Here is a 13119-nt window from a genome sequence, read left to right on the forward strand (position 1 = left end):
CTATAACATGTCTGACCCATTTTTAAAGATTTACGAGAGCAAGATGGCTTTTTAATAGGATTTGTCGATAATGCGGAAATGCACAAGCTTTATCCTTTAAAGAGGAACAAAAACAGTAATTACTGTTAAGTGTTTATTACCAAGTGATTATACAGTGCTTAACTTGTACATGCATGTTGGGTTATTATATTTTGGCAGCTTTATTTATATAGGTAAATTAGAAGAACAAAAGGGGTGATTTATTTATTTATTATGTTGTTTGTTTGCTTGTTTTTTTGCTTAATAACACATATTAAGACTACGACATGGTGTTATTTTAAAACATGAAAAAATCCTGAATGGAAAAATATAAAACGCCAAGCTTTACCCTTGATTTAGCAGAAAAAGATGTAATGAAAGCGAATTATTTGATATTGGAGCATTCAGAAGAGGCATCAGTGGATTCCTGCTACTCGCCATCAAATGCCAGAAGGCCCCAGTAACTGACTAAAGCACCACATGGTGAGTGTGGACTGAGGAGACAAATTAATTCATCAAAGTCATTTGAAAGCCATCTTAAGGGAGAAGCAGTACTAAAATGCCACGATTTAAGGCTTCCTGGCACACTTTGTGTTATGTAATCCTATCAGGTCCTCTTGAGAATACTGTGTTCACATAACAGTAGTTGTTAGGGATGGGCTAATTCAACATTTCCTTTGGAAATGTAAGGCTGGGAATAGCCTGAGGATTTTCTCTCTGTTGCTAGAAAAGGCTCTGCCGTCTTCCAGGTTTAATATGAGGGATGCCTGCTACAAGGGACCGGCGGCCAAACCAGAACATATCGATGGAGCCCAGTGAGTTCCCGTGGATTTCCACTCTCACCTCCACTTGGCACAGAAAAGGTTCAATATTTAGAATAATGAAGTGGGAGCTTGTTCTGTGGGCTTGGCAGCAGGACGACTGACACCACCGACTGTCAGTCACTTGCTTCCGTGTTGCTATGGAAACAACCTTGTTGCTCCGCTGCGGGGCTAAGAAAAAGCTTGTAGAAAGCATTGGTAGAAAAAAAAAGAAAGAGAAAAAACATGGCTGCATGCATGAGTCATCTGCTAACACATCCACCCAGAGCTCTCCAGTTTTATCACTGCGAGCAGCCTGTCAGAGCTCCCTGCACGACTGTAGCTAAACACAGCCGCAGCAGAGACCACATGAGAGAACAAAAGCAACCACAGACTGAGTTAAGGACCACGGGGGGAAGCCAGTAATCACCTTTGACTCAAGCATACCGCCATACCAGCTGCAAATCTTTTACTCATTTCTAATCACAGTCCAGCAACAGCAAGATGAAAGGGTTAGAGGGGAAATCCAGTCAGCAACAGCCAAAGTCATTTTTAAAGGAAATACAACAAATAGTCTCCAGTATATTTGCCTTTATTACTAGGATTTTTTTCTTTTTTTTATATCATTATGAATAGAGTTAATTTTGAATAGCCCGTATGAAGTCTAAGGAGCTTGGAAAAGGAAGCGTCTGGACTTCTTTAAGTTGCTTGAAGACTTGCTTAAAGAAGCCCAGACGCTTTTCTTTCCAAACTCCTTAGACTACGATCACCTGGATGACTGAGAACCTTCACAGACATATGACTCATGAAGAAATTTTAGCACTTTTGAGAGCTTCAGAATGCTTTCAGTACATTTACTAGGTGGATTCTGTTTGCTGGGCAGTCTCAGGCTTTTAGCTTTTAACTACTGCTTCCAAATATTATTTCTTTTACCCTCAGCTTCCCAAACCTGCAGCTTTATTTACTTGGACAAATAAAATCAGTCCAGGATGTCCTTGCTCTTTTCTAAAGTAACCAAGTATCCACTGAAAATCACACACATATTAAAGCTGTAATAAAACTGCAGTTCTTCTTCCTCAAGAAACCAGTTTGTCCTTTACAAAGTCTCGAGGTCACCAGTAAAGTGGCAAGCTCAGTACCACAAACACCAGTCAAGGCACTCTAATCCAAAGCACCAGCCTTCTTTCTCAGTATTACTCTGCTCCAATTGTGTTGGATGATTTTATCTATGTATTTGTTCCTTTCAATTTTCAGAGATTCACACTGAAAAAACATAAGATAACATAAGAATAATGAGAAGGAAGGATATGTAAACTAGGGCAGAGCAGTGCCTGCAGATTGATTTTAAAGAAGCATTTTTTAGCCCGGCTGAACCGGCGCAGGTCGAGTAACATGTAGTCAGTCGTGCCGCTGCAGTGTGATGGTGTGAACTGAGATTAAGCCCTGCTTTAATCCTCCTCCGCTCCACATGACCTCACTGTGATGCATGAGCCACAGGGAACTGTCATTGGTGCGTCACGTCTTCTCCTGTGTGACCTGCAGCCAATCAGAGCTCCTCAGCTCAGCATCCACCCCCAACAGCCAGCCGAGAGTGAGGGAGGAGAGAGGGGAGTAGAGGGGAGAGAGAGGGAGGGGAAAATATGGGTTTCTATGAATGGAAACATGGAGGAGAGGATGCTGGTGATGGAGAAGCCCAAATAGGGACAGTCCCATACTGTCTAATTTCCTGGTGTCCACCCTCTTCTCTGTCTGTCTTTATTTTACCTAAAAATTACTTGATGCATAATTAAACAGTGGAAAGCAATCAAGAAGAGTTACTAAAGTAAAAGCACATCTCTCTGCTTTACTGCATTAACAGTGTTTTCAGCCAGGTTCTGACACCTTGATTAATAATCAACCATCCATCAATTAGCTTTTCCTGCTCTATCTTGCAGACAGTTGCCTACCCTCAGCTGACACTGAGCAAGAGGCGTCATTCATCCCGGACAGACAACCATGCACATCCACACCTACGGCTAATTTGGATTCACCACACTGTGTGAGAAAACCCACACAGTGTGCAGTCCCTTTGAATATTAATTACTTCAAAGAGCGTGGAAGAATAAATCACAAACAGAAAGGAAAACAATCCTAACCTTGTTTTTTTTTCTTTATGTCCATTAAAATCTCCTTTAAAAACCTTAAAGAGAAAATTTTTTGTTTAAACCAGTAATGGAGTATGCTGTATGTTTACGCAGCTTTGAAAGCAAAAAGCAGAACAGAGGAGCTGTTATAACACAGACCTGGGCACAGTTTGTGGAAATACTGGATGAGTTTGCTGGTTTTGCCCTGGAGGGAGACAAAAAACATATTCTTATCGCTAAATGCCTGTGTGATCATGAAAATACCTTGGAAGTGACTCAGTACCAGATAAGAGCCCCCCCCCCCTCCCCACCTCATGTTTTCAACAAACACATTATTATGTCTCTAATGGGAGCTGACTGTGTAAAAGAAAGGGGGGAAGGCGGTTCTTTTTTATGTTTGGTGGAGAGCAGCCAAGAGAAAGCAACATGGGGGTCAACAGAGTCAAAGAATAACAGCTAAAAAGGCATTTATTCATAGCAAAAGGATAAAATGATATTAACAAAATTCAACATTGCCATGCAAGGCAAAAAAAAAAAACCCTAATAAAATTCTGCAGAGTAAAAAGTGATAAAAGCAAAAGACTGAGTTAGTGGCTAATCAGGTGAGGGCTCAGGTAGGAGGTAAAACTAAATGAAATAAGCCGTGCAATGAAATTGTGAAAATTAAAAGCATGCAACATAAAACAGAGAGCAAAATTAACTGCTAAAACCTACACGCTAAACAAACCACAGCAAGTATAAAAACAATAAAAATATTTGTACTGGATTCATTGGATCCATTCCTCTAACAGTAACCCCACTTCTAAAAGTCGCTGAAAAGATAGCTTTGGATACGTCGCAAACCACATTGAGATTTGGTTGAAAGGGTGGTTCTTTTTTCACCTTTTCAGGCAAATTTAGTGGAAAGGGACCAATCTGCAAAGATGGCTTTTAACTTTCCAGGTTTCAAAGTTAATGAGATATCTGCCTGACTTAGTTGAACGTGCTATGATCATCGTTTTCATGGTTGTATCTCCGTGATCCAAAAAAAAGATGCCGATCTTAGGCTAAATTGGGACAAAATCCGATGTCAGTGACTATTTCTGGGCTAAATAAATGCAGTGACAGGCAGATTTAACCCAGAAAATGTTCGGTGCTTGGTGGGACATTTACTAAAGTGAAACAGCCCACCGCTACTGCAGAAAGTTAGATGTGATGGTGATATTTTGGGAGCACTTTAGAAACATTTCTAACTCAAAGACCTCCTTTTCAAGGATATCTTTTGACCTGATGTTGGCAGCAGGCTTAGATGACTAAATTCACATTACGGCTTTGCAGACAGACAGTGTTGTTCTTTCCTTTGATCTGCGCTTTAAGAATGAGAACTAGATATTTCACCAATACTTTCAAGGAGAAGTTTACCCATGAGGTTACAGTGGATGCTGCTTTATGGGAGCAGGCGTCTACTACTCCTTTCGTCATGTTTCTAGGCCTTGACCCAGTTTGAGAGCAGCATCAAGGACCTAATGTAAGACAGGTTTCTACAGGAGGACATGTAATATAAAACTTTTTTCTTTGTCAGGCAGATAAAGAAATATGATGCTGAATGAAAACCAAAAAGATTTAAAACACAGTAAAGAGTTTCAAGCTACTTTGCCTTTTTATTTCTCCTCAGTGGTGTGAGTTGTGGACAGAAGCATGAGGTTTTTGGGTTATCTGTCCATTCCTCCGCTCTGAACTCATGGACACGATATTTCCAGGATTTCTCAAGAAAATTTCTTCAAACTTTCCAAAACATTCACCTTGATTTGGGGATGAACTTATTTGGTTTGTGGAAGTCAAAAGTTAAAGGCTTGTTAGCTTTCTGATGGTTTGTCTGTGCACCTGTGTTTCACCCTGTCACCTTGAATATGCTTCAGCTTCCTACCGCCTACCTCTTTTGGCCTTTGACCTCAAAAGAATTTTTACAGCCTTTTTTACAGCATCTGGTCAGTTAAACTTCTGTGATATTTATCTGTCCACTTAAACTGTTGTGAATCCATTTCAGCTGCTTTGGTGCAACCCAAAGTGACAATGTTTTCTCAGGTGGTGGCCACACATCGTTGCTCTCTTTGCTTTGTGCTGGTTCCCTTGTCACTGTTAGTAGCATGAGATGATGCCTGTAGGCCATTCAGGTTGGACACGTTGCCCAGCTTCTCCAGGGTGATGCGAGAGGGTTTGCAATGTCTCCCAGTGAGTGGAGGAGTTTTCAAGAGACACGAGGAGAGCTGGACAGCTAGAAGGGATTCAACCCAGCAGCAGTATGAGATATTTTGTGCAAGGAGTAACACGTGGAGCGCTGACGGAGCTCTGCCAAATGACCTCCAGTGGATACTCCTGTGCATGTTTCTGACCAAACTGTCAGGATCAGACTTCATCAGGGTGGAGCTGGCCTGGCGTTCGCTACAGAACTGGTAGGTTGCACCGGTGGCAGCCCCATCTTTTCACAGAGGACAGAGTGACACTGAGCACATGTGACTGATATAAATGAGTTTTGTTTTTTTAAGTGTATATACCAGGTGTTTATGCTGTAATCAATCAAAGAGTTGTTGTTTTTTTCCTCCTTCCAGTCTCTCAAATATTGAAGTGAGATATAGTGATTGGAAAGGCCATAGCATGTGATTCCATTTGAGTCACTCTGATGATAAATTATCAGTGAAATACAACCTGTAATTTGTGTAAAAATTACAGGTTGAATGAACCTGTTAAACTATAAAGTAAACAGGACTGTGATCCTAAAGCTGCTGCAAGATATCACCGATTCTGGACTGTCGTGTTAGTACAGTAAAACACGAATAAAGTTTCCCTTTTGTTGAAAAGTTCCTGAGGTTCATGAGAGTTCAAGTCTGTCGTGAAGCTACAGGAATACGTCATACTCTAACTGGATATATTCAGCTCAGTGTCAGGATGGGAATGAGTAATTGCCTTTTCAACATATTTAACTATTTCTGTAAAGATGATCGTCAGTGAAGTTATTTGTAGTTTTTGTGGTTGCCATGGCATGGCTCTTTCTCCAACACTGTAAAGTATTGAGAGAGCAGGAAGAAAGGAGCGGCAACAGCAGGTTGTAACTGCAAATGTAAAAAGCAAATTAGAGCTTTTTGTTGGCAACATGAAATGTAAATTAAGACTTTATGCGCAGGTGCAACTGTTTTCATCTAATCTATAAATAAACTGCTCCAACGTGATGGATGACAAATAATAATCAAGGGAATATCTCATCATAAAAAAGTGGCTGCAGAGTAAATGCAAAAAACTGCAGCTGCTGTGGCCACTTGAGGAGTGTTAGTCCAAAACTACATCTGCAGCTTCATACAAAAAAGTAGATATTTTGCACCTTTATAACAAAAAACTCACCCACTGGGATTTTATTATGTTTTAAATTAGCTAAAAAATAAATAGCTTGCTGTGTGATAAATTGCACTAAATGCCTTTGCAACAAGACAAATTCTACTCTTTTATTAATGCGTTGTTTCACACCAATCCAACTCAGCAGGTTTAAGTATCTACACCCCATACCTGCACAGTCAGTGAATGCATCAGCTGATACCTTAGCATTTTTATTCATTTATAGCCACTATTACAAAAACACCACAGCGATGGCCAGAATACTAAAACATGGCTCCATGAACCACTGGGAGACGTGCTTTTTTCTTTTTTTAAACTATGAGTCGTGCAAAGCTACTCTAGAAGCTCTCATTTGAGTCCATGAATTAAAATACTTTAAATAAAGCTACGTCTACTTAAAATCAAATGTATTTAGGACCCACCCATCCACCCTGACCTCCTCTGGTTGTGAATTTGCATTGTCATAATTAATCCCGCAAGAAAGCTTTGTTACTTTAAAGGACACCATGTTGCCATGGGTACGAGTAAAATGGCTCATGCTGTTGATGTGCTTGGGAGGTCAGTCTTGCGATGAGACCACGCTTTGTTAGAGTCGTCTAATGGTATTTGCTAGTAAAAACACACATCTTTTCAGTCGTACATGGAAATTAACTCACTTAGCTGTCTCTGTTAGCAAGAGTACAGCTGAATTAATTAAAAATGTTGAGGTTGGCTGCCGCTGGCTTTGAGTTTTCATTGATTAAACCCATGCTATTTGACATATGAGCCACAGAGGCCCCTTTCACACTGACTGTATTTAATTTTAGAATATGTCCCTGCGTTGTACTCAGCCAACCCAGCTCATTTATTAGGGGGAAATTAAATGCAGTGCACTGAGTACTGTACTGAAAGTGTCCAACAGAGATTATCTGTATTCAGTTGCCCTAGTGCTACATTTTAAATTAATATGGAACATTATGCAGTATATCTGTTGAAGTTAAAATACGATGGATATATTGTGCTCCAAAGAAACAGAGTTCAAAATGACACATTGCACAAGCAGGATGTGGTCAAAATCAGCCTTTGGGAGTGATTATATATGTAAGGCTGATATAGGTAAAGCTAAGAGTCTACACAGCAGACATTTTATAAACAAAAACATATTTTCAGCTTAAATAAATCAAAGGTTATTAAAAAGAAACTTAGTGCTGGTGATTTTTCTCTGGTGAAAGGTCAAAATGCCTTTTCGGACACCATCATTTTTTAGATGTAGGAACAACCCAGCTGTAAAATGCTGATCGAGGTCTAGACTAAAATCTACTGACATCTGGTACAGATGATGTTGTTGTTGTTCTGCAACTGCTTTTGGCAATCCCAGTGATGCTGAAATATTTTTGTTTTGAACAAAGTACCTGACCATAAGTGCTTTTAGATTTAAATCTAAGCACTAAAACAGACACAAAACCTATTGTGTTTAGCACTAATTAGAATTAGTCAATTTTCTACGTGCTGAACTAAATAGCAAACAATGTCCAGCCACAGCAAGTTATCATTGTGGTAGCGATGTGCAACAGATTTTTTTACCCACTAGTCTGGGGTTTGCCTAACATCTAAAAACAAAACTTTGAGTTAAGTGTTCTCCACATCAAGACATTTTTTAAATTATCTATCTGAAGGACCATGGATTAACTGGTGGACAGTGCCCTCGCTCTTATTTTGAAGGTTCAAGTCATTGTTAACCAACCAGCCCTGGACTTTTTGTTTTTGTTTCACTTCTGTCAGACAAAGCCAGTCACTTCAGATGCCTCCCAAAGAGTCTTTGGTCCTGGAGTTGATCAGCTCAAGTGCTTAGCTGTTATGCTCTTGAGTTCACTGCAAGTTGAATGGCCACTCCATCCAGAAGTGGATGAATTTGCTGAGATAACTAAACATATTTATGTGTCCGAGCAACTTATTAATCATATTATTTAATCTTTAATTTATTAAAGGGTTAGTTTATCCCGGGGCAGCACGGTGGCACGGTGGTTAGCACTGTTGCCGCACAGCAAGAAGGTCCTGAGTTCAATTGCACCATCAGGCCGGGGTCTTTCTGTGTGGAGTTTGCATGTTCTCCCCGTGTTTGCGTGGGTTCCCTCCGGGTACTCCGGCTTCCTCCCACCATCCAAAGACATGCAGCTTGTGGGGATAGGTTAATTGGATAATCCAAATTGCCACTAGGTGTGAATGTGAGTGCGAATGGTTGTCTGTCCCTGTGTGTTAGCCCTGCGACAGACTAGCGACCTGTCCAGGGTGTACCCCGCCTTTCGCCCTATGACAGCTGGGATAGGCTCCAGCGCCCCCCGCGACCCTGAAAAGGATAAGCGGAAGCGAATGGATGGATGGATAGTTTATCTCCATTTCCATTCACCCACACATATGCACAGCATCCCCCAAAAAATGATTCAACTCTTTGGGAAACAGTGTCGTTAGTGTTTTTTAGACCTACTTTGATTCAATATTTTCACTTTTCAGTGATCTTTGTCAGTTTTTAGTTGCAGCAGAGTTTGGCTGAGGTACCAAAACTACTTGGTCAACTTTAGCAAAAGATAAGGTTTCAGGTTAATATAATCCAGTGTCCTCAATCATAGGTATAGAGACCAGTCAGCAACTCACTCGCACCTCTAGTTGCTAGGGAGAAATGTGTACTCCCCAACTGGTTGGGGAGTACACATGGAAGACACTAACTTATTGCTTTTTGAAACATGTTTGGTTGCATTGGTAAGGCACAACTTTTACGTTGACGAGAAAGCCTCACTACAGCTGATCGAGCACTATCTTTTTGCAGACGAGGCACTGACATCCATTCAAACTGAAGGCGACCATGCCGACTTGCTAGCAACCAAAGCAATCCTTGTGATTGCTTTGGTTTATTACAGCCTTACATAGCTGGTAGTCTGGGTGTGCTGTGTATATTTGGTTGATGTAAGCATAGGGTGTTAGAATATGTTTAAAATATAGCATGACATTTTTTTGGACACATATATACTTCAGTTTGTAAGTTTCTCTTTCAGCACAGTAACCTCTGAACACTCGCTGCCTCCCATCTGTTGTCCCACTTAATGAATCACCCCCAGAGGAGTGCACAGCCTCAGGTGCTGTTTCCTGGTTTGAACCTTTGTTCGATCATGCCCTGCTTTCTTTAAAACCAACATTACTGCTTCATTAACAAATCATGTAACCAAAATCAGAGCTTCTCAACACACCTGCCGGAAGTTTTAGATTGTGTGAATGCTTGAAGGATTTTCAGGTGTGACCAGATCAGATTATTGTATCAGTCCAGTTCAGGAGAGTCGTTTTTCACTGCTTGTGGCTCCTTAATTAAAAAGCCATTGAGCTAGCATCACTTCAGTTCAGATATATTTTCAAGTTAATTTGAGTGCTATGGAGACTATCCAGACATTAGGTTACTATGGTTACCTGCATCTGGATGTGGCCTAGTTATCGTGGTGACTCATGTGCAGCAAGCCTTCAGTCCTTCAAACGACCCTCCTCTGCTTCCTCCCACTCCTTCTCCTCCTCCTCCCCAGCTCTCGTTAACCTTAAGAAAAAGGCACACCTCCTCCAGCGTGTGCAGATGTGGCCAGATGTTGTGATATTCTGCTGCACTAAGCAGAACTTTGTGTTATAAAACGTTTAAATCCTTCAAGGCAAATACGCACATGGGCATTCCACAGATGACATGCATGATATCAGAATTCAGGGAGTGCCCAAATTGAATCATGCTGCAGCCACACGCACACACACACACACGCGCGCACACACACACACACACACGCGCACGCACACGCACACACACACACACACACACACACACACACACACACACGCACACACACACACACACAAACCAAAATGAAGTGATTTCTCATTTGTGATTTGTTTTTTATAATTTTTTAGCTCTAAAACATGTAATTTAAATTCCATGGCTTTGTTTAACTGTGATTATTTAGAAATGGTTTCTGTATTTAATATTTGATTTATATTTTATACCTATATTTTAAATATTAATGTTAATTTCAAACAGAATTACAAAGTGTAAAGTTAAAGGTGTTTTGTTTATTGTGAAATATCTTGTACAGCTCATCAGCAGTGTCCATTAGGGGGCGGTACCCCACACTTTGAGAATCACTCATGTAATAAATTCTGTTTAGGTTTTTCATGTGATGTCATATTTCTCAAGAGTGGTCCACCATGTTGGACGTGATACAACCTCTGGTTTCTAGAGAAAAAAAATTTGTATTCCCTGACCCTTTGGCAAGTGTTTGCTGTGAAATTGGTGATTAGCCTTGTGTATGTTAAATGGGCCCCGACTGATTTTATGTGTTTGAGCTCTTATTCATTGACCCTACAGCACCATGTGCCTAGAAGATAATCCATGACTGAAAAACCCGAATAGTAGAGGTGAGGCCTAGCACATAGCTAGCAGTTACACCACATATGTCAATCAAGAAAGCCATATCCAAGATTAAGCCTCACCGGTATGCAAATGGATGTGTGGATGAAAATGGATGAAAAATAAATTGCCTACCTTACAGTTAATATAAAGGAAGAAACTGTGCATAGAGACCCAACCCTTTTTTGTACCAGGCTGCAAACACGTTCATTAACATGGGAGTCTATCGGGACTGACTCGTTTTTGGAGCCAGCCTCAAGTGGTGACTAGAGGAACTGCAATTTTAGATCATCTTTCAGCCTGCCAGAGTGCGGGTTTGCCTTGTTAAGTGAATGGCATGACTTATTATAAAAATGTAACTTTTAATAATTTTACTGCTATGTAAAAATGTGATTGCTCTGAAGCAGAAAAATGACCACAGATGTATATTTCTGAGATCTGTGTGCTGTCATTTCTTATTACTTATAATCAGATATGCAGTATCTGTGCTGATGCCCACACCTGTGACGAGCCAAAACCAGCCAATAATACCTGCCAAAACTTGTTTGTGTTAAGGCTCCAAGAAAGCATCAGTAATGCTGTTTGTTCCGGCATGTTAGTATTGTGGATCCTTGAATATATTTCCTAATAAACCTAGATCATGCTGTCAGTCGATGATGTAAGATGATTTTTCTTTCTGACCCATTCTTAACTGTGTCGTCTCTCCTCACCACAGTAACTGCCCGTGCTCCCTGGCTGCCGCCTTGGCCAGAGCCACAGCAGACAGCCTCCTGCAGACTGACCTCTCTATTCACCACCTCAATAAGACTGTAGAAGATGGAGCTGACCCATTACCACGTGAGTCCCCAGGGAGCCCACGAGACCGCTCTCTCGCACAAATTAGGTCTCTCTCTCACTTCATCCCACACACATGCACATAGGCATATAACCACCAGGGCTTTGTCCCAGTTCTCCCCCACAAAGCTGCACGGAGAGGTGTTTGACCGCTAGAGGGCACAAAGTAAACTCCGAAGCACACCCAAAGCTGTCAGCCAGGATGTGCTAAATCCAACAATGGCCAGCATATTTACATCAAAATGGCTTTCAAGCTACATGAAAGCTGTATACTGGAGAAAACACAGCATGCAAAGATATACAAATTACCTTCAACAGTCAACATCTGCTCAAACTGCAATTAGGCTGTCAGTTTGTCAGCTGTCATGTTTTGCAGAGGACGAGATATGTATTAGTCAAAAATAGTCCCAAAGAACTGCTGTTTGACATGTACATTGCCAGCTGTTTTCGAAGGCAACTGTCTTTTTGTTTTTTGTTTTTTTAAATAAGCTGAAATGATGTATTTATGACTTGTTTTTTAACTTAATGACTTCTTTGGGAACTAAAGTAAAGGAACCCGTTCAGTATTGACAGTCTAAAGTGTTGCTCTGTTAGCCCTTTTGATCAATTTGTGAAAAATCAATGAGGAAAACAGTTTCATTTCAAAGGGAGTCCTTCAACTGTAGCTTGCTCTCTTAATCCTGGTGGTGGGGTTGTTGGTGCCAAACTGGTCTGAGTATTTCAGAAACTGCTGATCTACTTCACAGCCGTCTCTAGGATTTACAGAGAATACTCGGAAAAAAGGAAATATCCATTGAGCATCAGTTCTGGAAGGGAATAGTAACTTAAATAACCACTTGTTACAACCGAAATGCAGAAGAGCAACTCTGAATGTTGAAGCAGATGGACTACAGCAACAGCACTAGTTAGTCAGCTAAGAACAGGAAACTGAGGCTACAGTTCACCAGGCTCACTAAAATTGCTGTCTTGTCTTGAGTCTTGGTTTCTGCTATATTTGGATTGTAGGGTCAGAATTTGGCATAAACAATATGAAAGCATAGCTCCATCCTGCTTTGTATCAATATTTCAGGCAGGCGGTGGTGTAATTGTGTGGGGGATATTTTCTTGGCACACTTTGGGCTTCTTACTACCAACTGGGCATCATTTAAGCACCAGGTCCATCCCTTTATGACCACAGTCCACCCATCGTCTGATGACTGCTTCCAGCAGGAAGACACACCATGTAAAAAAGCTTAAATCATCTCAAACTCGTTTCTGCGTTCACTGTACTCAAATGGACTGGTGGTTTCCAGCATCTTGTTGACTCTGTTGCATAAAGAAATAAAGCATCAAACAATGTACAAACAGTGCGTACCTAATAAACTGGCCGTTGAGTGTATGTTCTAATGTAACTTATTGTGGTTTTTAATCATTTGTGCAAAAAGGAGATGAAAAATCGCACAAAATTATCAAACATAATTACTTATATTTAGACAAAAAGATACTCTGCTACTCACAGTCTGAGCGACTTATGTGCATATAAGTTATATATAGCTTTAAAATATAGCTTTTTCTATTTTCCATTGTG

At 40.7% G+C, this 13119-nt stretch overlaps 1 protein-coding gene across 4 annotated transcripts in view; it reads left to right on the plus strand.

Moving 5' to 3' along the window:
• The window catches only part of ppm1e (protein phosphatase, Mg2+/Mn2+ dependent, 1E), a 64391-nt gene that overhangs the window by 35118 nt on the left and 16154 nt on the right, over positions 1-13119 (plus strand). For all 4 annotated transcript variants that reach the window (XM_080307595.1, XM_026181216.2, XM_026181215.2 and 1 more), the window contains one exon: positions 11434-11555. In XM_080307595.1, the coding sequence (XP_080163721.1) occupies positions 11434-11555 (122 nt within the window). The remainder of the gene's footprint in view (positions 1-11433; positions 11556-13119) is intronic.

Source organism: Astatotilapia calliptera, chromosome 10 (genome assembly GCF_964374335.1).
Source record: "Astatotilapia calliptera chromosome 10, fAstCal68.1, whole genome shotgun sequence".
In the NCBI taxonomy this organism is placed as follows: Eukaryota; Metazoa; Chordata; class Actinopteri; order Cichliformes; family Cichlidae; genus Astatotilapia; species Astatotilapia calliptera.